The sequence below is a fragment of the Schistocerca nitens genome, chromosome 9 (genome assembly GCF_023898315.1).
Source record: "Schistocerca nitens isolate TAMUIC-IGC-003100 chromosome 9, iqSchNite1.1, whole genome shotgun sequence".
NCBI classification, from domain to species: Eukaryota; Metazoa; Arthropoda; class Insecta; order Orthoptera; family Acrididae; genus Schistocerca; species Schistocerca nitens.
In genome coordinates, this window is record NC_064622.1 from 93230697 (window position 1) to 93252028 (window position 21332).

Genomic DNA, 21332 nt, shown 5'->3' on the forward strand with positions numbered 1-21332 from the left:
AACTACCAGACTGCCGCTGTGGAATCGTGTATACGATTGGAGTTAACCATATCACCGTCAGTTAAGGCATGAAGATCGTATACTGAAGTACCTAAACTGGTAGCCATTTAATAAATAACATCGTAAGGATGGATGTAGGCGTTCCATTTTATTATGTAAGTGGACGACCGAAAACCCTTAAACCTCCAATCAGAACGATGAACATACAAAAAAAGGGGAGGTAATCGTCAAAAGCTCGGGATTTTACCCTGACACGGCGTGGTCTGGAGCCCTAGAAAGTTTTATGCAACAGTACCGTCGGCAAAAGACTTCGTTCTTAAAGAAACTGGTGTTATTACTGTTTATAATTTGTTTCAGTTATTTGTTGTTTATACTAGTGACAGATGGGAAGGAAAAACATTCTGGGATAATAACAGCTGTACACACATTTAGGAATGGTGATAGGTATAGTCATTGTTAACAGTAGAAATAGTTATGTTGATGGGGAGTAGTACTGTTTTGGGTGTATTAATGCATATTGGATCATTAGTTGCCAATGTATAGCGAAAAAAGGCAGTTCATTGTAATAATTTGTGAGAGTGTGACAAGAACTTGTGTTTATGTTGTACTTAATATGCTAAAATGTAATAAGTAAGTAAGCAAATAATATTAAATAAATTTTATTTTTCCATTCCGTTCTTTTACGGAACGATTCAGTGAACGTATTAGTTCTATCTAGTATGCTTACGATAGTAACTAATTCGTAAACGATCTTCTGCTACATATTTCATTTGTACCAAATGTTCAGGACATTTCTAAAAACACTTGTACACGGAGTTTCATACTTACATGTCAGTTCCTCATCAATTAGAATCGCTGCGTTGTTGACTAGGATGTCAACGCCTGACAGATTATCTTTGATCCACTTGAAAGCCGCAAGGATGCTGTCCTCTCTGCTGACGTCCCCTTGCAAAGGGTACAGCTCCCCAGGGGCATCTTTCAGTTCCAGTGCCTGCGCAGACACAAGACACAGCTTTAAAACTTCATCGCTCCGTAAACAACAAATATTTACAAATTAAAAGCTTACCTCAAAACTAACAGAGGATATGGAATGTATACAAAGGCCAGTGCGAATAGTCACAGGAGGCCATGACGGAGATGATGAAAGGCCTGTATTGGCGAACGCCTCAACATAGACGCAAACTATTCCATGAGAGACTAGCTAGTAGTTTCCAGAAGCAACTTTAAGAGAGGAATCTGTGAATACACTACAGCCTTCAATGTATCGCTCCCGTAGTGATCGCGAAGGTAGGATGAGATTAACTGCAGCGGGCACATACGAGAGCGGAAAAGGCCATTGTAATAGGTAAAATGGAAAGTACCCTCTGCCATGGACTTCACAGTGGTCTGCACATTATGGACGTAGATGTAGATGTAGAAACATTATCAATAAGCTACCAGTCTACTACATAATGCTATTCACACTTATGCCGTCGTGTAAATTGGCAGGAAAGTTGCTACTTTTAGAGAAGATTGCTTCCTCCTGAGTTTTACCATGATTTTTTATGTCATTTAGCCAAGATATATTATCTATTGGGTGTTTCCGTAAGAGCGTGCAAAAATTTAACAGGACATAGAGAATGCGCGAGTGAACAATTTGAGGTAAGGAACTTGGAGTCGGAGAAGCCAGCTTAACAAGATATAGAAGTAAACTTGCTACCGCTTTGTCTAGCATTACTGTTTTGCAGCTTGTTTACAACTAACTGTGTGAAATATAAACGTAGGCTTCCGCGGCCGTTGTCATAGTCAATAAAATTCTGGCCTCAAACCCAGAAGAGTTTTATTGACTACGTACTGTGTTGTTTATTTACTTGTACATTCCTTATTTCCTGAAAGGAAACAAGGAGGACAACTTTGATTACCAGGAAGTCACGATGCCGCTTTTGTTTACTTTACTTGGCCGTAAGGTGGCTCTGTTGTATCGTATTTACATAGTCCCAGGACAGAGACCGCTAAAGGTCACGACAGACCCATTCATTACTCAGTGCTGTTCAAAGACGTACAGTACAATACGATGGAGCAGTACCGGTGTAGTTTCGCAGAACTCACTGATATAGGTATAGGGAAGGTATAGGGAAGTATGTTGCAATGCTCTCGCTGCTGAAAGGATGCACAGGGAACGATTTCTTAATAGGCATCATCCGTTACGAGGAGCGTTTATTTCTCTCGATAGATGAATGGGGGAGACTTGTTCATTGGAAAGAAGAAACGATGGACCTGGCAGCGTGAGGATCACACCAGGGATATTTGTCAGGGTGCGCCAGGATCTTGTTCACCGACGTCATGCTTGCACTGAGGTCAGTTTCAGCACATATTGTAAGATACAGCATAAATGGTACATTCATTGTATCAATGATGGTATTTGCAGTTAACTGTAACGAATGTAAATAAAAAAGTAACGGCCTTATCCAAGTGGATACACCAGTTCCCGTCAGATCACCGAAGTTAAGCGCTGTCGGGCGTGGCCGGCACTTGGATCTACATATACATTTATACTCCATAAGCCACCCAACGGTGTGTGGCGGAGGGCACTTTACGTGCCACTGTCATTACCTCCCTTTCCGGTTCCAGTCGCGTATGGTTCGCGGGAAGAACGACTGCCGGAAAGCCTCCGCGCGCTCGAATCTCTCTAATTTTACATTCGTGATCTCCTCGGAAGGTATAAGTAGCGGGAAGCAATATATTCGATACCTCATCCAGAAACGCACCCTCTCGAAACCTGGGCAGCAAGCTACACCGCGATGCAGAGCGCCTCTCTTGCAGAGTCTGCCACTTGAGTTTGCTAAACATCCCCGTAACGCTATCACGCTTACCAAATAACCCTGTGACGAAACACATCGCTCTTCTTTGGATCTTCTCTATCTCCTCTGTCAACCCGACCTGGTACGGATCCCACACTGATGAGCGATACTCAAGTATAGGTCGAACGAGTGTTTTGTAAGCCACCTCCTTTGTTGATGGACTACATTTTCTAAGGACTCTCCCAATGAATCTCAACCTGGCACCCGGCCTACCAACAATTAATTTTGTATGGTCATTCCATTTCGAATAGTTCCGTACTCATACTCCCAGATATTTTACAGAAGTAACTGCTACCAGTCTTTGTTCCGCTATCATATAATCATACAATAAAGGATCCTTCTTTCTATGTATTCGCAATACATTACATTTGTCTATGTTAAGGGTCAGTTGCCACTCCCTGCACCAAGTGCCTATCCGCTGCAGATCTTCCTGCATTTCGCTACAATCTTCTAATGCTGCAACTTCTCTGTATACTACAGCATAATCCGCGAAAAGCCGCATGGAACTTCCGACACTATCTACTACGTCATTTATATGTTTTGTGTAAAGCAATGGTCCCAAACACTCCCCTGTGGCACGCCAGAGGTTACTTTAACGTCTGTAGACGTCTCTCCATTGAGAACAACATGCTGTGTTCTGTTTGCTAAAAACTCTTCAATCCAGCCACACAGCTCGTCTGATATTCCGTAGGCTCTTACTTTGTTTATCAGGCGACAGTGCGAAACTGTATCGAACGCCTTCCGGAAGTCAAGAAAAATGGCATCTACCTGGGAGCCTGTATCTAATATTTTCTGGGTCTCATAAACAAATAAAGCTAGTTGGGTCTAACACGATCGCTGTTTCCGGAATTCATGTTGATTCCTACAGAGTAGATTCTGGGTTTCCAGAAATGACATGATGCACGAGCAAAAAACATGTTCTAAAATTCTACAACAGATCGATGTCAGAGATATAGGCCTATAGTTTTGCGCATCTGCTCGACGACCCTTCTTGAAAACTGGAACTACCTGTGCTCTTTTCCAATCATTTGGAACCTTCCGTTCCTCTAGAGACTTGCGGTACACGGCTGTTAGAAGGGGGACAAGTTCTTTCGCATACTCTGTGTAGAACCGAATTGGTATCCCGTCAGGTCCATTGGACTTTCCTCTGTTGAGTGATTTCAGTTGCTTTTCTATTCCTTGGACACTTCCTTCGATGTCAGCCACTTTTTCGTTCGTGCGAAGATTTAGAGAAGGAACTGCAGTGCGGTCTTCCTGTGTGAAACAGCTTTCGAAAAAGGTGTTTAGTATTTCAGCTATACGCGTGTCATCCTCTGTTTCAATGCCATCATCATCCCAGAGTGTCTGGATATGCTGTTTCGATCCACTTACTGATTTAACGTAAGGCCAGAACTTCCTAGGATTTTCTCTCAAGTCGGCACATAGAATTTTACTTTAGAATTCACTGCACGCTTAACGCATAGCCCTCCTTACGCTAACTTTGACATCGTTCAGCTTCTGTTTGTCTGAGAGGTTTTGGCTGCGTTTAAATTTGCAGTGAAGCTCTCTTTGCTTTCGCAGTAGTTTCCTAACTTTGTTGTTGAACCACGGTGGTTTTTTCTCGTCCCTCACTGTTTTACTCGGCACGTACCTGTCTAAAACGCATTTTACGATTGCCTTGAACTTTTTCCATAAACACTCAACATTGTCAGTGTCGGAACAGAAATTTTCGTTTTTTCTGTTGTTGTTGTTGTGGTCTTCAGTCCTGAGACTGGTTTGATGCAGCTCTCCATGCTACTCTATCCTGTGCAAGCTTCTTCATCTCCCAGTACCTACTGCAACCTACATCCTTCTGAATCTGCTTAGTGTATGCATCTCTTGGTCTCCCCCTACGATTTTTACCCTCCAATACTAAATTGGTGATCCCTTGATGCCTCAGAACATGTCCTACCAACCGATTCCTTCTTCGGGTCAAGTTGTGCCACAAACTCCTCTTCTCCCCAATCCTATTCAGTACCTCCTCATTAGTTATGTAATCTACCCATCTAATCTTCAGCATTCTTCTGTAGCACCACATTTCGAAAGCTTCTATTCTCTTCTTGTCCAAACTATTTACCGTCCATGTTTCACTTCCATACATGGCTACACTCCATACAAATACTTTCAGAAATGACTTCCTGACACTTAAATCTATACTCGATGTTAACAAATTTCTCTTCTTCAGAAACGCTTTCCTTGCCATTGCCAGTCTACATTTTATATCCTCTCTACTGCGACCATCATCAGTTATTTTGCTCCCCAAATAGCAAAACTCCTTTACTACTTTAAGTGTCTCATTTCCTAATCTAATACCCTCAACATCACCCGACTTAATTCGACTACATTCCATTATCCTCGTTTTGCTTTTGTTGATGTTCATCTTATATCCTCCCTTCAAGACACCATCCATTCCGTTCAACTGCTCTTCCAAGTCCTTTGCTGTCTCTGACTGAATTACAATGTCATCGGCGAACCTCAAAGTTTTTATTTCTTCTCCATGGATTTTAATACCTACTCCGAATTTTTCTTTTGTTTCCTTTACTGCTTGCTCAATATAGACATTGAATAACATCGGGGAGAGGCTACAACCCTGTCTTACTCCCTTCCCAACCACTGCTTCCCTTTCATGTCCCTCGACTCTTATAACTGCCATCTGGTTTCTGTACAAATTGTAAATAGCCTTTCGCTCCCTGTATTTTACCCCTGCCACCTTTAGAATTTGAAAGAGAGTATTCCAGTCAACATTGTCAAAAGCTGTCTCTAAGTCTACAAATGCTAGAAACGTAGGTTTGCCTTTCCTTAATCTTTCTTCTAAGATAAGTCGTAAGGTTAGTATTGCCTCACGCGTTCCAGTATTTCTACGGAATCCAAACTGATCTTCCCCGAGGTCGGCTTCTACCAGTTTTTCCATTCGTCTGTAAAGAATTCGTGTTAGTATTTTGCAGCTGTGGCTTATTAAACTGATTGTTCGGTAATTCTCACATCTGTCAACACCTGCTTTCTTTGGGATTGGAATTATTATATTCTTCTTGAAGTCTGAGGGTATTTCGCCTGTTTCATACATCTTGCTGACCAGATGGTAGAGTTTTGTCAGGACTGGCTCTCCCAAGGCCGTCAGTAGTTCCAATGGAATGTTGTCTACTCCGGGGGCCTTGTTTCGACTCAGGTCTTTCAGTGCTCTGTCAAACTCTTCACGCAGTATCATATCTCCCATTTCATCTTCATCTACATCTTCTTCCATTTCCATAATATTGTCCTCAAGTACATCGCCCTTGTATAGACCCTCTATATACTCCTTCCACCTTTCTGCTTTCTCTTCTTTGCTTAGAACTGGGTTTCCATCTGAGCTCTTGATGTTCATACAAGTGGTTCTCTTTTCTCCAAAGGTCTCTTTAATTTTCCTGTAGGCAGTATCTATCTTACCCCTCGTGAGATAAGCCTCTGCATCCTTACATTTCTCCTCTAGCCATCCCTGCTTAGCCATTTTGCACTTCCTGTCGATCTCAGTTTAGAGACGTTTTTATTAATTTTTGCCTGCTTCCCTTACTGCATTTTTGTACTTTCTTCTTTCATCAATTAAATTCAATACCTCTTCTGTTACCCAAGGATTTCTACTAGCCCTCGTCTTTTTACCTACTTGATCCTCTGCTGCCTTCACTACTTCGTCCCTCATATCTACCCATTCTTCTTCTACTGTATTTCTTTCCCCCATTCCTGTCAATTGTTCCCTTATGCTCTCCCTGAAACTCTGTACAATCTCTGGTTCTTTCAGTTTATCCAGGTCCCATCTCCTTAAATTCCCACCTTTTTGCAGTTTCTTCAGTTTTAATCTACAGGTCATAACCAATAGATTGTGGTCAGAGTCCACATCTGCCCCTGGAAATGTCTTACAATTTAAAACCTGGTTCCTAAATCTCTGTCTTACCATTATATAATCTATCTGATACCTTTTAGTATCTCCAGGGTTCTTCCATGTATACAACCTTCTATCATGATTCTTAAACCAAGTGTTAGCTATGATTAAGTTGTGCTCTGTGCAAAATTCTACCAGGCGGGTTCCTCTTTCATTTCTTAGCCCCAATCCATATTCACCTACTACGTTTCCTTCTCTCCCTTTTCCTACACTCGAATTCCAGTCACCCATGACTATTAAATTTTCGTCTCCCTTCACTATCTGAATAATTTCTTTTATTTCATCATACATTTCTTCAATTTCTTCGTCATCTGCAGAGCTAGTTGGCATATAAACTTGTACTACTGTAGTAGGTGTGGGCTTCGTATCTATCTTGGCCACAATAATGCGTTCACTAAGCTGTTTGTAGTAGCTTACCCGCGTTCCTATTTTCCTATTCATTATTAAACCTACTCCTGCATTACCCCTATTTGACTTTGTGTTTATAACCCTGTAGTCACCTGACCAGAAGTCTTGTTCCTCCTGCCACCGAACTTCACTAATTCCCACTATATCTAACTTTAACCTATCCATTTCCCTTTTCAAATTTTCTAACCTACCTGCCCGATTAAGGGACCTGACATTCCACGCTCCGATCCGTAGAACGCCAGTTTTCTTTCTCCTGATAACGACATCCTCTTGAGTAGTCCCCGCCCGGAGATCCGAATGGGGGACTATTTTACCTCCGGAATATTTTACCCAAGAGGACGCCATCATCATTTAATCATACAGTAAAGCTGTATGCCCTCGGGAAAAATTACGGCCGTAGTTTCCCCTTGCTTTCAGCCGTTCGCAGTACCAGCACAGCAAGGCCGTTTTGGTTATTGTTACAAGGCCAGATCAGTCAATCATCCAGACTGTTGCCCTTGCAACTACTGAAAAGGCTGCTGCCCCTCTTCAGGAACCACACGTTTGTCTGGCCTCTCAACAGATACCCCTCCGTTGTGGTTGTACCTATGGTACGGCTATCTGTATCGCTGAGGCACGCAAGCCTTCCCACCAATGGCAAGGTCCATGGTTCATGGGGGGGGGGGGGGGGGGGTTTGAAATGGTAGGTAGTCTGAAATCTGCCTCCTATCACTCTTGCTAAACAGATAAATCTTCCTCCCTTTTTTTATATTCCTATTTACTTCCATATTCAGGGATGCTGCAACGGCCTTATGAACACTGATTCCCTGTTCTGCGCTTACAGAGTCGAAAAGTTCGGGTCTGTTTGTTATCAGTAGGTCCAAGGTGTCATCTTCACGAGTCAGTTCGCTGTTTAATTGGTCGAGGTAATTTTCGGATAGTGCACTCAGTATAATGTTACTCGATGCTCTGTCCCTACCAACCATCCTAAACATCTGAGTGTACCAGTATATATCTGGTAAATTGAAATCTCCACCTAAGACTATAACATGCTGAGGAAATTTATGTGAAATGTATTCCAGATTTTCTCTCAGTTGTTGTGCTACTAATGCTGCTGAGTCGGGAGGTCGGTAAAAGGAGCCAATTATTAACCTAGCTCGGATGTTGAGTATACCTCCATCCATAATAATTCACAGAAACTATCCGCTTTTATTTCACTACAGGATAAACTACTACTAACAGCGACAAACACGCCACCACCGGTTGCATGCAATCTATCCTTTCTAAACACCGTCTGTGCCTTTGTATAAATTTCGGCAAAATTTATCTCTGGCTTCAGCCAGCTTTCCGTACCTGTAACGATTTCAGCTTCGGTGCTTTCTATCAGCGCTTGAAGTTCCGGTACTTTACCAACGCAGCTTCGACTGTTTACAATTACAAAACCAATTGCTGCTTGGTCCCCGCATGGTTGACCATCGGGGCCGCCATGCATTTTTCGGGGTGCACTCAGCCTCGTGATGCCAATTGAGGAGCTAGTCGACCGAATAGTAGCGGCTCCGGTCACGGAAAGCCATCATAACGACCGGGTGAGTGATGTGATGACCACACGCCCCTCCTAACCGCATCCTCAGCTGAGCGTGACATGGCGGTCGGGTAGTCCCGATGGGCCACTTGTGACCTGAAGACGGAGTGCAATCTAAATAAAAAAGTACACAGTACTGTGATTTTATTCCTAATATCTACTTAATCATCTTCTCTGACCCGAGGTTCCCTACCTCAAATTGTTCAGTGGAGCATTCTGTATGTCCTATTAAATTTTTACACACTCTTACGGAGGCAGCCTGTAGATATTATGTTGAAAGATATTATGTAGAAAGATATACAATACCTATAGGCAAATTGAAAGAAGAAGAAGCACCAAGAATGGAAAACTCAAAGGTGGAAGGAGTATAAAGAGGGGCTATACAAGATAAATGAACTTGAAAATAATATTATACAAAGGGGACAGGGATTAAGCTGAGATGGAAGATATGATGCTGCCAGAACACTTCGACTGAGCGCTGAAAGACCTAAATCGAAAGAAACCCTGCCCCTCCCCCCCCTTCCCTGCTGTAGATGACATTCTGTCAAATCTGCTGATATCGTTGGGGGAGCTAGCTATGACAAAACTATTCCACCTCCTGTGCAAGATGTGTGGGACAGGCGGAATACCCCCAGACTTCACCTAATAATTGCCTTTCCAAAGAAAGCAGGTGCTGAGAGATGTGAATATCACCGAACTATCGGTCTGATAAGTAATGGTTCAAAATACTAACACGAATTGTTTGCAGAAGAATGCGAAAACTGGCAGGAACCGACGTCGGGGAAGATCAGTTTGGATTCCAGAGAATCGTAGAATCATGCGATGGAATACTGACCTTACTACTTGTCTTGGAAGATGGAGTAAGGAAAGGCAAACCAACGTTTATAGCATTCGTAGTGTTAGGGAAAGCTTTTGAAAATATAGTAGGGGTCAGTGAATTCAAATCCACAGAGGTCAAGGATTTCTGGTTAGGGTAATATCAGCAGCAGAAAATGCTATAGCGGATGCACAATTTGTTATGAATAGGAATGCTGGGCAGAGAGTGGGTTATGTGAACAGTTCAGTGATAGGGTTGTCCTCATCAGAATCGGCAGCAAACCAACACCTACATGGTGACATCGCAAGCAGAAGAAGAAGATATTGAACGGATAATTCAGTATGTAAAGGGAGACGAAAATCTAATAGTCTTGTGAGATTGGAATGCTGTTGTAGGGGAAGAACTAAAAGAGAAGGTTGCGGGAGAATGTGGACTTGGTAGTAGGGATGAGAGAGGAGAAAGACTAATTGAGTTCTGCAAAAAATTTCAACTTGTGAAAGCGAATACACTGTTCAAGAATAACAAGAGGAAAGAGTATACTTGGAAAAGGCAGGGAGATGATGGAGGAATTCAGTTAGATTGCATCACGCCAGACAGAGATTCGGAAGTCATATACGAGATTGTAAGGCGCCTCCGGGAGCAGATATAGACTCAGATCAGAATTTATACGTCATGAAGAGTAGGCTGAAGCTTAAGAGGCTAGTCAGGAAGAATCATTTCGCAAAGAAGTGGAATACAAAAGTTCTCTGAGCCTATAGATACCGCGATAAGGAATAGCCCAGTAGGAAGGTCAGTTGAAGAGGAACGGACATCTCTAAATAGAGCGATCACAGAAGCTGGGAAGAAAAACATAGGTACAAGGAACGTAATTGCGAAGAGAAATACTTCAGCTGATCGACAAAAGAAGGAAGTGCAAAAACGTTCAAGGAAATTCTGGAATAAATAAATCGAAGTGACTTTGACAACGAAATAAATACGAAGTGCGAGAATGATAAGGAGAAATAGCTACTGGAAGAATGAGAAGAAATCAGAAAGAAATAATTGTCGAACCCTCCGACTCAGCACACAGAAAAGTCAAAAAAATCTTTGGTGAAATTAAAAGCAAGGGCATTAACATTATGAGCGCTATGGTAATTCCACTGTTAAATGCAGAGGACAGAGCAGACATATGGAAAGAGTACATTGAAGGCCTCTGTGAGGTTGAGGATTTATCTGATGACGTGATAGAAAGAGAAACAATAGTCGATAGGGAAGAAATATGGGATCCATTATTAGAATCTAAAATCATTGCGGGAAGTGGCAACAAAACGATTATTCACATTGGAGTGTAGAATGTATCAGACTGAAAAAATATCATCCACACAGTTCCCAATGTTGCAAGAGTTGACAAGTAAGAGGACTATCGCACAATTCGCTGATAACCTTGCTATTCTCAGTGAAAGTGAAGAAGAAGCACAAGGTGTGGTGAATGGAATGAACAGTCTAATGAGTACAGAATATGGATTGAGAGTAAAACGATGAAAGACAAAAGTAATGAGAAGTAGCAGAAATGAGAACAGCGACGGTTTTAACATCACAATTGGAGCTCACAAAGCAGATAAAGAATTCTGCTACCATGGCAGCAAAGTAGCCCATGATACACGGAACAAGAAGGACATAAAAAGCATCGCAGCGGTGGCAAAATGGCTTTCCTGGACAAGAGAAGTCTGCCAGTTGTAAGACATCGTGGTCTCCTGACCTTCATTGCTTACATACTCCGCCTCACAATCATATTCCACACATCAAGACGCTTCATTCGAACCGAAACTCGATAAGATAAAGTCAGTGTTGTATGAATTCATGTAAACGATATGCAAATAACAAGTAAGCGCACCGGGGTTGAAATACTAGAGGCTAGCGTACACACATACACTCCTGGAAATGGAAAAAAGAACACATTGACACCAGTGTGTCAGACCCACCATACTTGCTCCGGACACTGCGAGAGGGCTGTACAAGCAATGATCACACGCACGGCACAGCGGACACACCGGGAACCGCGGTGATGGCCGTCGAATGGCGCTAGCTGCGCAGCATTTGTGCACCGCCGCCGTCAGTGTCAGCCAGTTTGCCGTGGCATACGGAGCTCCATCGCAGTCTTTAACACTGGTAGCATGCCGCGACAGCGTGGACGTGAACCGTATGTGCAGTTGACGGACTTTGAGCGAGGGCGTATAGTGGGCATGCGGGAGGCCGGGTGGACGTACCGCCGAATTGCTCAACACGTGGGGCGTGAGGTCTCCACAGTACATCGATGTTGTCGCCAGTGGTCGGCGGAAGGTGCACGTGCCCGTCGACCTGGGACCGGACCGCAGCGACGCACGGATGCACGCCAAGACCGTAGGATCCTACGCAGTGCCGTAGGGGACCGCACCGCCACTTCCCAGCAAATTAGGGACACTGTTGCTCCTGGGGTATCGGCGAGGACCATTCGCAACCATCTCCATGAAGCTGGGCTACGGTCCCGCACACTGTTAGGCCGTCTTCCGCTCACGCCCCAACATCGTGCAGCCCGCCTCCAGTGGTGTCGCGACAGGCGTGAATGGAGGGACGAATGGAGACGTGTCGTCTTCAGCGATGAGAGTCGCTTCTGCCTTGGTGCCAATGATGGTCGTATGCGTGTTTGGCGCCGTGCAGGTGAGCGCCACAATCAGGACTGCATACGACCGAGGCACACAGGGTCAACACCCGGCATCATGGTGTGGGGAGCGATCTCCTACACTGGCCGTACACCACTGGTGATCGTCGAGGGGACACTGAATAGTGCACGGTACATCCAAACCGTCATCGAACCCATCGTTCTACCATTCCTAGACCGGCAAGGGAACTTGCTGTTCCAACAGGACAATGCACGTCCGCATGTATCCCGTGCCACCCAACGTGCTCTAGAAGGTGTAAGTCAACTACCCTGGCCAGCAAGATCTCCGGATCTGTCCCCCATTGAGCATGTTTGGGACTGGATGAAGCGTTGTCTCACGCGGTCTGCACGTCCAGCACGAACGCTGGTCCAACTGAGGCGCCAGGTGGAAATGGCATGGCAAGCCGTTCCACAGGACTATATCCAGCATCTCTACGATCATCTCCATGGGAGAATAGCAGCCTGCATTGCTGCGAAAGGTGGATATACACTGTACTAGTGCCGACATTGTGCATGCTCTGTTGCCTGTGTCTATGTACCTGTGGTTCTGTCAGTGTGATCATGTGATGTATCTGACCCAAGGAATGTGTCAATAAAGTTTCCCCTTCCTGGGACAATGAATTCACGGTGTTCTTATTTCAATTCCCAGGAGTGTACATTCCAGACACGACGGTCACAGGAGCTTTTAGTTCGTGAGAGAAACTGCACAACGGTACGCCGGTCCCTTCAGAGGACGACTCAGCCTATCTATGTCGGCCAGTGACCGCCAGTGGAGTAGACAGCGTTTGCCCGAGGGAAAGGAGGAACAACCCCGTGTTCGGCTTAAACGCAAATTCCGCTACATTGCGTGGGAGCGGCCAGCCTATGCATTCATTACACATAGCACGCGGTTTCAGAGATTTTCACAGGCTACAGCAAACGCCAAACGCCAATGCTACAGATTTCCGGATTGGTCGCCTTAAACGAAACGTCATCCTCCCGTTTTAGAAGAGCAGTGCTGATTGGCAGACGATATTTCTGACGCCTTGAGCTGAAGGAGTAATCGAAGAGACCGAAAGAAACCCCTTCACGTCGGGCGTGGAGAGGGGCCGTTCCGTTGTCGCTCTTGGAGCGAGAACACGTAACGTGAGCGTGCGCGCTTGTACGTGTACTCAAAGAATGAGGAACATGTCTTTCCTCAGTACTTCACTGGGAGAGCACCTGTGTTGAGAGCGAATCGAAGTGCGACTCTATATTGAGTCCTTGCGATTAAGCTTTGTTCACTGTGTTGGCCGACACACTGTGCATGTGTGAACGGACAGAGCTATAGTTAAACGCCTATGAGCGAATTTTTGAGTGGCTTCGCGGTGGACTGGTTATCTGACCATTGTACCACGCCAATAGTTAGACTAGGGGCGAATAGGAGTCCTTGACTCCATCAAGGCGTAGGGAGAGTTTGATTGGCGAAGGACAATCCAGATAGAACGAGAGTTATCTTACTTGTCAGCAGCAAGCGGCGCAGACAGCAGTCATCGCAGCTAACGGTACTGTACTATTGCGAGCCCCATATTTTCTCCACAACAGTACCCTTCACTCCATTTCACACGAGACAGCCTCGACCGTGCCTAGCAACATTCTAACGGATAATTATTCAAGTTGAGTAGGTGCGGCTCTCAGCCATTCTGTCAAGTCAATAACAATCTTACACTTTGTATAGAAATTTCATTAGCGAATCCTATCCTTGAGAGGTAACTTCACATTATGAAAAGAACCAGGATATAACTTGTTCAATTCATAACTGAAAGTGCCATTGTGATTTCTAAGAATTTTTGTAAAATACATAATAATTTTCGTTAGTTTCATGTTTTTCTTACACTAACTAGCACTACTCCAGTACCCAAGAATCCCAGTAGTTATGTAAGAAATTTTGTGAATTTTTGTGTCATTTTCTTACAGCGGACGACTCCAGAAGATATTTATTGCTGAAAGTTTTTCAGGCATCTCTCTTTAGAACGGTAGGAGCGTCTGTCTGACTTATGTAGTAGTGTGGGGTTGGAAATTGCATCTTGCAGGAGCCACAGGGTAAAGGGTACATCTCAGATTAATCCGTTGCGCAAAATAACAAAAGATCAACCCCACGTTCACAGAAAAAGGCGACCCTGCCAGGATAGGTAAAATAGGTAAGCGTCAGCATAGTTAGGTACGGCAGGTCGCAGCAGTAGCACTTTGAATAACTTTGTTTCATGTAGTAAAGTGCTATTTTCAAAGATTGGTATCAGAATAGATACAGGTAGTGAAGAAAGCAGAATTGTCGGGAAAAGGGCGTGTGTTATTGTGTTGGAAAATTTTGCATTTTGTTTACGGTTTTTATGTAGCTGTTAGGGCATAGGATTTTCAGGTGATAGGCACAGACGCAGAGTGACGCAGAGAAGCAGTGTGACGGAGCATCATATAAGTTAGAAACAAGAAATAACATTTTTCTCCCTTTGCAAGCGCACAGGTGGAGATTGGAGACTGCAGAAGAGCAGACAGAACATTAGCCGAGAGGTCACGACGCTGTTGTTGTTGTTGGTTCAGCCAAATGGTACGTGGTCGTACAGTTTTGTAGATAGGGTTGTGGTGTGTTGAAAGAATTTCCATATTAACGAGAGCACAAGCCAAAAGGTTACATGAGAAACAGAATGTAGACAAGATGGGGGAGAATCAAATGGTTCAAATGGCTCTGAGCACTATGGGACTCAACTGCTGTGGTCATCAGTCCCCTAGAACTTAGAACTACTTAAACCTAACTAACCTAAGGACATCACACACATCCATGCCCGAGGCAGGATTCGAACCTGCGACCGCAGCAGTCGCACGGTTCCGGACTGCACGCCTAGAACCGCGAGTGGGGGAGAATCAACCAGATAGACAGCAAGTAAATGAGCTTATTGAGAACAGGACAGAAGGTGAACCTGAGAATAGGACAGACGGTGAATCAGAGAATAGGACAGTCGGGGAGCTACAGAATCAGCAGGCTCAGTTAGACTGGGATGAAATTGAGACAGATCAGACAGATGGGAATCGAGGGGACGAGAACATCGAATTTCCAGAATATGAAATCCGAGGTAGGGCACATTCTGAGCCAGAAATAGACAGCCCACGTAGAAAATGGCAAAGATTAGAAGCGAAATGAGCACAGGAAACGCGTTTGTTTGCCGCATATTCAGGGACAGAATACACATGAATACAATCAATGAACCGGCAGTTAGCCAACGTTCAAAGAGAAGTAGACAGTGACGAAGAGGGAGAACATTTAGAATACGTCGAACCTATCGTACACATTCTAAATATGCCCCAACAACAGATACAGGATTTTGCGGAGTTACGAGCACCACGAGAAGGTTCCGTAACAGACGCAACTGTACATGCAAACACAAGACATACACAACAGAGAGGGCAGAATGCGGAGTTGTTTGCGCCACGTACTGGTTCAATGACAAACGCAACTAATCCTCAACACAGACAACATGGGTTATTGCAGCTATCAAACTTAGAAACGCCACAGCATAGCCCAGTAAACGACGTAACTGACCGAGTAGAAAACAACTGATTGAGAATACATAGTTCAGCAGAAGGTAGTGTTACAGGACAGGACGCGATCATCGAGATGTTACAAAAAATGAACGCTAGTATGACGAAACAGAATACACAGATAACAAAACAGTATCAGGAATTGAAACAGGATAATTAGGCTATTAATACACAGATGATAAAACAGTATCACGAAATGAAACTGGATAATCAGGAATTGAAACAGGATAATCAGGCTATTAAGGCACAGATCCAACAGGATAATCAACTTGAGACAAGAGATTAAGACACAGATCCAACAGGTTAAAATCCAGATTGAAGAAGGGATCGCCAGAATTGAAAGTCACATCACTCGGATAAACAAAGACGAGAAAGAATCTACAGAAAGAATTCAGGTACTAACACAAGCAGCAATTACGCACTGACGTGGACAAGGTCCAATAGGACATCGTAAACTTTGACAAAAAGGTGGAACGTTTTACGAAAAAAGCCACTCGAACAGCAATACACATTTCGGGAGAACAAGCAATTCAAAGCAAGGTAACAAAGGTTGCACTAAAAAAATATGATCAGCGGATCAATAAAATAGAACTTAAAAACAAAGATCAGTTTGAAAAGCTTCGAACAGAGTTGATACAAACTATCGAAGAAAAGATTGAGACCGATTACACCTGCAGCGAAACAACTGACACGTCAAGCATTAATTCAATACACGAACACGTTCCGTCTAAGAAAGTTCAATTAGAATCAAGGCTAGACGTAACACTCGCGCAGAAATCGAAACAGAAATCCCAGATTGAAGTAATACATGACACGTCACAGGACCAGGCACAGTATCTAGAAAAACGGAACACATACATTCAGCCGATACCAGTAAATCCAGTGACACAACATAATAGCAGCACAGGTACTATACCGCGAATGATGAGAGTAGAAACACACGAACAACACATTTGTTCACCAATGATACATTATGACGCGGATATGAGTCAGGAAATTGAGAATAGGCAGACTGGCAGTAGATTACCAGAGAATAAACACGACGACACAAGCAGTGGCAGATTATTTGAGTCAATGAATTAGCCACAAACCGGATTTATGAGTAGATATGATACAGACCACTTCCTTACAGTCAGAAAATTTCAACATTTCAAGGAAGAAGGCGGTAGCTTGCATGCACGCACATTCATCGACCAGTTTCAAGTAGGCTCACCCAACCACTGGAGCGTAGCTCACAAACGTTACTTCACTTGTGCACACATGTCAGGGACAGTAGCAGAGGTGATGCAAAAGATCGCGGCTACCTGTACGTCTTACCTACAGTTCAGAACAGCATTTCTCGAAAGATATTAGTCTAAGTAGGCACAAAACAAAATTAAATACGAGTTACTTCAAATGACACCATATGAAAACTCAGAAGAGAAAAGCGTGGTAAAATTCTTTGATACAATGGACAAAAAGAATCAATGCCTAGACAAACCATACAGTAACGGAGAGCTGATACGTCTATGTAGAATGAAATTACCGGCAAAGTATCAACAGGCGACAGTAGGAAAAAATGAAAATACCGAAGAATTCAAGGAGGTTTTAAGGGAACTTGCATTTTTGTTTAAAGCAAAAGGAAAGGACTAGGAACGAATATTCCAATAATAATAATCGTAATCATAACATCAATAATTTCAGGCAATTTAACAGACAAGAACAGTGGCACAATGGAGATAATTGGCATAGAAACGATAACCAGAATAATTGGTACCGAAATAGGAACGGTAATGGACACTCATACAGTGGCGGATATGGGTTTAGGAATCAAAATGCCAGCGGTCAAGGGTACTTTGAAAGAGGTCATGATGTTAGAAACAGCAACTGGCGAGACCAGGGCGCGAAAAACTACCGAGGAAATTATGGTCCACAGACACAAGAACAACACAGCAAAGGGAAACCAGAAGTAGAAGTTAGGCCACCAAATCCTGAAAAACGCAAAGATTGACGGGAAAATCCGGAAGAGGTTAGGCAAACTGACGTCCATTCATTAAGACAATGAAAAAAGGACATTCATGTTTTGGAAGTAGCTAGATAAAAATTAGAAAAAACTGAAAATAGCCAAAATTCAGACAAACAGGGATTTACGAAAATTTCCGATAAAGAGTCAGCACCATATACACTTGAATTAAACTACATAGCTTGGGAAAACAGCATAGAATGGGAAAATTCTGAAAGCGAGGATGAACTGCCACCACTTCCGTGTATTAAAGAATTAAGCGACGAATTATTGTTAACCGGACTTAGCAATATATTTGACGAGAAGCAAGTAAACGAACGCGATAAAACAGAGCAGAGTATCCTAAATAAAAACAGAACACAGACGCCACAAACACAAAAGACGTATAATGTATAAAACATGGGTGACTATGAGGAGAAAGAGAGAGAGTACATTAGGGAATGTTTGGAAATGAAGGAAAAGGAGAGACAGGAGCTCGAAAACAGGCGAAAAGAGGTAGATAGGTTGCAAACGGTTTTTCTCACGGAGTTAACACCAAAGCAAACACAAACACAAAGGGAAGGTACAATTATCCACAGGTTAAGCTATGAATCTATAGCAGAGGATTTGATGCCAGAAAAGGAAATCGTAACATCCACAATCATACAACCCATATTAAAGATAAACATTGGTGAAATCACGACACAAGCAATCATAGATAGTGGGAGTCAAGTGACGGCTATATCAGAAAGCCTATTTGAAAGGTGCAATAGAGAGAAAGAATGATCGATTTTAAGGACAAAAACCATAAGATTTTTTGGTGCCTTAGGAAAAAATGCAACAGAGGTGAAACACGAAACACGTCTTTCATTCAACTGCCAAGGTTGCGAATTTGAAAACAATTTTATAATCGTACCAAAACTTATGGCTGATATGATAGTCGGAGTGGATTTCATTAATGAGCGTAAGGTTCACATTTGCATACCACAAGTCTTCGTGACAGTAGATGATGTAATACTATATTTTATTCAAACTCTGAACGATGAAAAAGAACAGGGAAAAGTAAAGCAATTGCATTTAAGTCAAGAAGGGAATGAAATAGAGGAGGAGAGAGAGTCTAGATATAACTTTGAGGAAAACCTTGACCCACTCCCACCAGAAGTAACAGAAGAAATTCATCAAGAAATTAGTAAGAAGATAGAGGAAACAGATGATATTTCGCTTCACGATAAAAAATTTAGCAGGCATATTGAGATCACATGCGGAGGTATTTGCACCAAAGACAGGTAGCATTAAAGATTTTCAGTACAAATTTGAGGTTCCACCTTATTCCACACCATATAGTTATCGAGAGCAAGTATTTCTTGAAATCAGAAAAATGTTGGATGATGACATAATTGAACCCGCCAAGTCACCATATAATTCACCCTCACACATTGTAAGTAACAAGGATGGGAGCATACGTTTGGTACTCGATTCAAGACAAATAAATACAATTATAATTTCGGAAACAGATAGACCAGAGAAATTGGAAGAGCTGATTCAGAAGTTTCATGGAGTACAGATTTGTTCATCCATCGATTTGCGTTCAAGTTTTTGGCAAATAAAAATGGAGCCTTCATGTCGAAAATACACAGCCTTTATTGTCTTTGGTCGTTGCTACCAATTCAAACGTTCACCGTTTGACCTGAAAATTTCGTCAGCTGCCTTCATTCGCGGTCTGAATTCTATACTAAATCTCGACATACTTCAGAAAATTACTTGCTATGTGGACGACGTTCTTGTGGCGGAGGCAACTTGGGCAGAACAGAATTATATGTTGGATAATTTCCTACAAATTATGAAAAAACGTGGGGTCTCCGTCAACACTACTAAATCGCATTTTGGAAAATCAGAAATTAAATTTTTCGGTTATAACATATCTGCAAAAGGTATAACGCCAGGCGAGAAGAAGATAGACGCTATTCGTAATACTCCCACTCCCTACAACAAGAAAAGTCTAAGGGGATTCTTGCGGTTGATAAATTTTTACAAAAACTTTATATGGATAGGCATACTTGCAGCACCTAGACTGTGTGCACTGACAGGAAAAAACACATCCTGGATATGGGATAAACAAGCAGATGAAGAATTTCATAAGCTGAAGGAGGCATTGAATAATGCTCCAATTTTATCACACCCAGATTTAAGTCAGGAGTTCTGTCTAGTAACTGACAGTGCAACGACCGGGCTAGGGGCGGTACTATTTCAACAAATTGAGGAAAACAGTAAGAAAATACATAAAACAATAGCCTTTGCAAGTAGAGTACTATCGAAGGCAGAAAAGAATTATAATATAACAGAATTAGAAGCTCTAGCCATAGTACGGGGATTTCAAAAATTCTGACATATCTTTTTTGGCAGAAAAACACAAGTATACACAGACCATAAACCATTAGAGTCTTTAATCTCCTCAAAATTAACCCACGGACGTTTGGCAAGATGGATGCAAATACTGCAGGAATATGACTTTTCAATCACATACATACTAGGACCTGAAAATATTCTGGCTGATGCATTGTCTCGTTCACCACAGAGAATGGCAGAGGACCAGAAAATTAACAATGAAGATGAAGAACGGACTATTCATTATCTAAAAAACGTGCCATTCGAAAATTTTTCACGAATGCTTTAAAAAATTTATCTGAGGAATAAAACAAAGATCAGACCCTCCTCAAGATTAAACACCAACTTACCGATAAAACCAACACAGAAATTAGAAAAAATTACATAGTAAAAGATACTATCCTATTTTTCAAACGTAATAATGACGTTGCACAATGGTTAGCATGCATCCCTGACGGACTTATTAATAAATACATTTGGTATACCCACTTTAGTAGTGGACATTTTGGACCCAAGAAATGCTATCTAAAAATGAAACAAACAGTACATTTCCCAAATATGGAGCGACGTATTCGACGCGTTCTTAAAAGTTGTAAAAAATGCATACAGTCAAAACATGTGACATATCAGATCAGACCCCCAATGTTTCCAATTATCCCTGATAAATTAAGTCAGATTGCTGCAGCCGATATTTATGGTCCAATTGCATGAACAAGGAAAGGCTTCACCTACATATTTGTTGAAATTGAACTAGCATCAAAATACAATGCACTTACACCCTTAAAGAAAGCCACTGGATTTACAAATAGTAAAGCATTTCAAAAGGACTTTATACAACAAGTTGGGAGAGTGAAAAGAATAATCTCAGATAATGGGCCCCAATACAGATCAGTGCATTGGAAAAACACATTAGACAAATTAAAAATCAAACCCACCTTTATTTCCAAATATAAACCAGGTGCAAATTCGGCCGGCGTTCCATGAAAGATTTGGGAACACTTTGTAGACTATTTTGCAGAAAGAACCATTGTACTTGGGACCTATATCTATGAGACTTCCAAGAAGTAATTAATGAGCCACCACATAGTACCACGACTTATCCACCAATTACAGTATTAAAGAATATAGATCCACCAGAAAAATAAAAGAAATCATTAAATTTCCAGTTATTCCCCGAAAG

General features: G+C 42.5%; 1 protein-coding gene across 2 annotated transcripts in view; it reads right to left on the minus strand.

Annotated features, from left to right (window-relative positions):
- The window catches only part of LOC126203635 (dehydrogenase/reductase SDR family member 11-like), a 255985-nt gene that overhangs the window by 75591 nt on the left and 159062 nt on the right, over positions 1–21332 (minus strand). For both annotated transcript variants that reach the window (XM_049938010.1, XM_049938009.1), the window contains exon 2: positions 829–991. In XM_049938010.1, coding sequence (XP_049793967.1) covers positions 829–991 — 163 coding nt within the window. The remainder of the gene's footprint in view (positions 1–828; positions 992–21332) is intronic.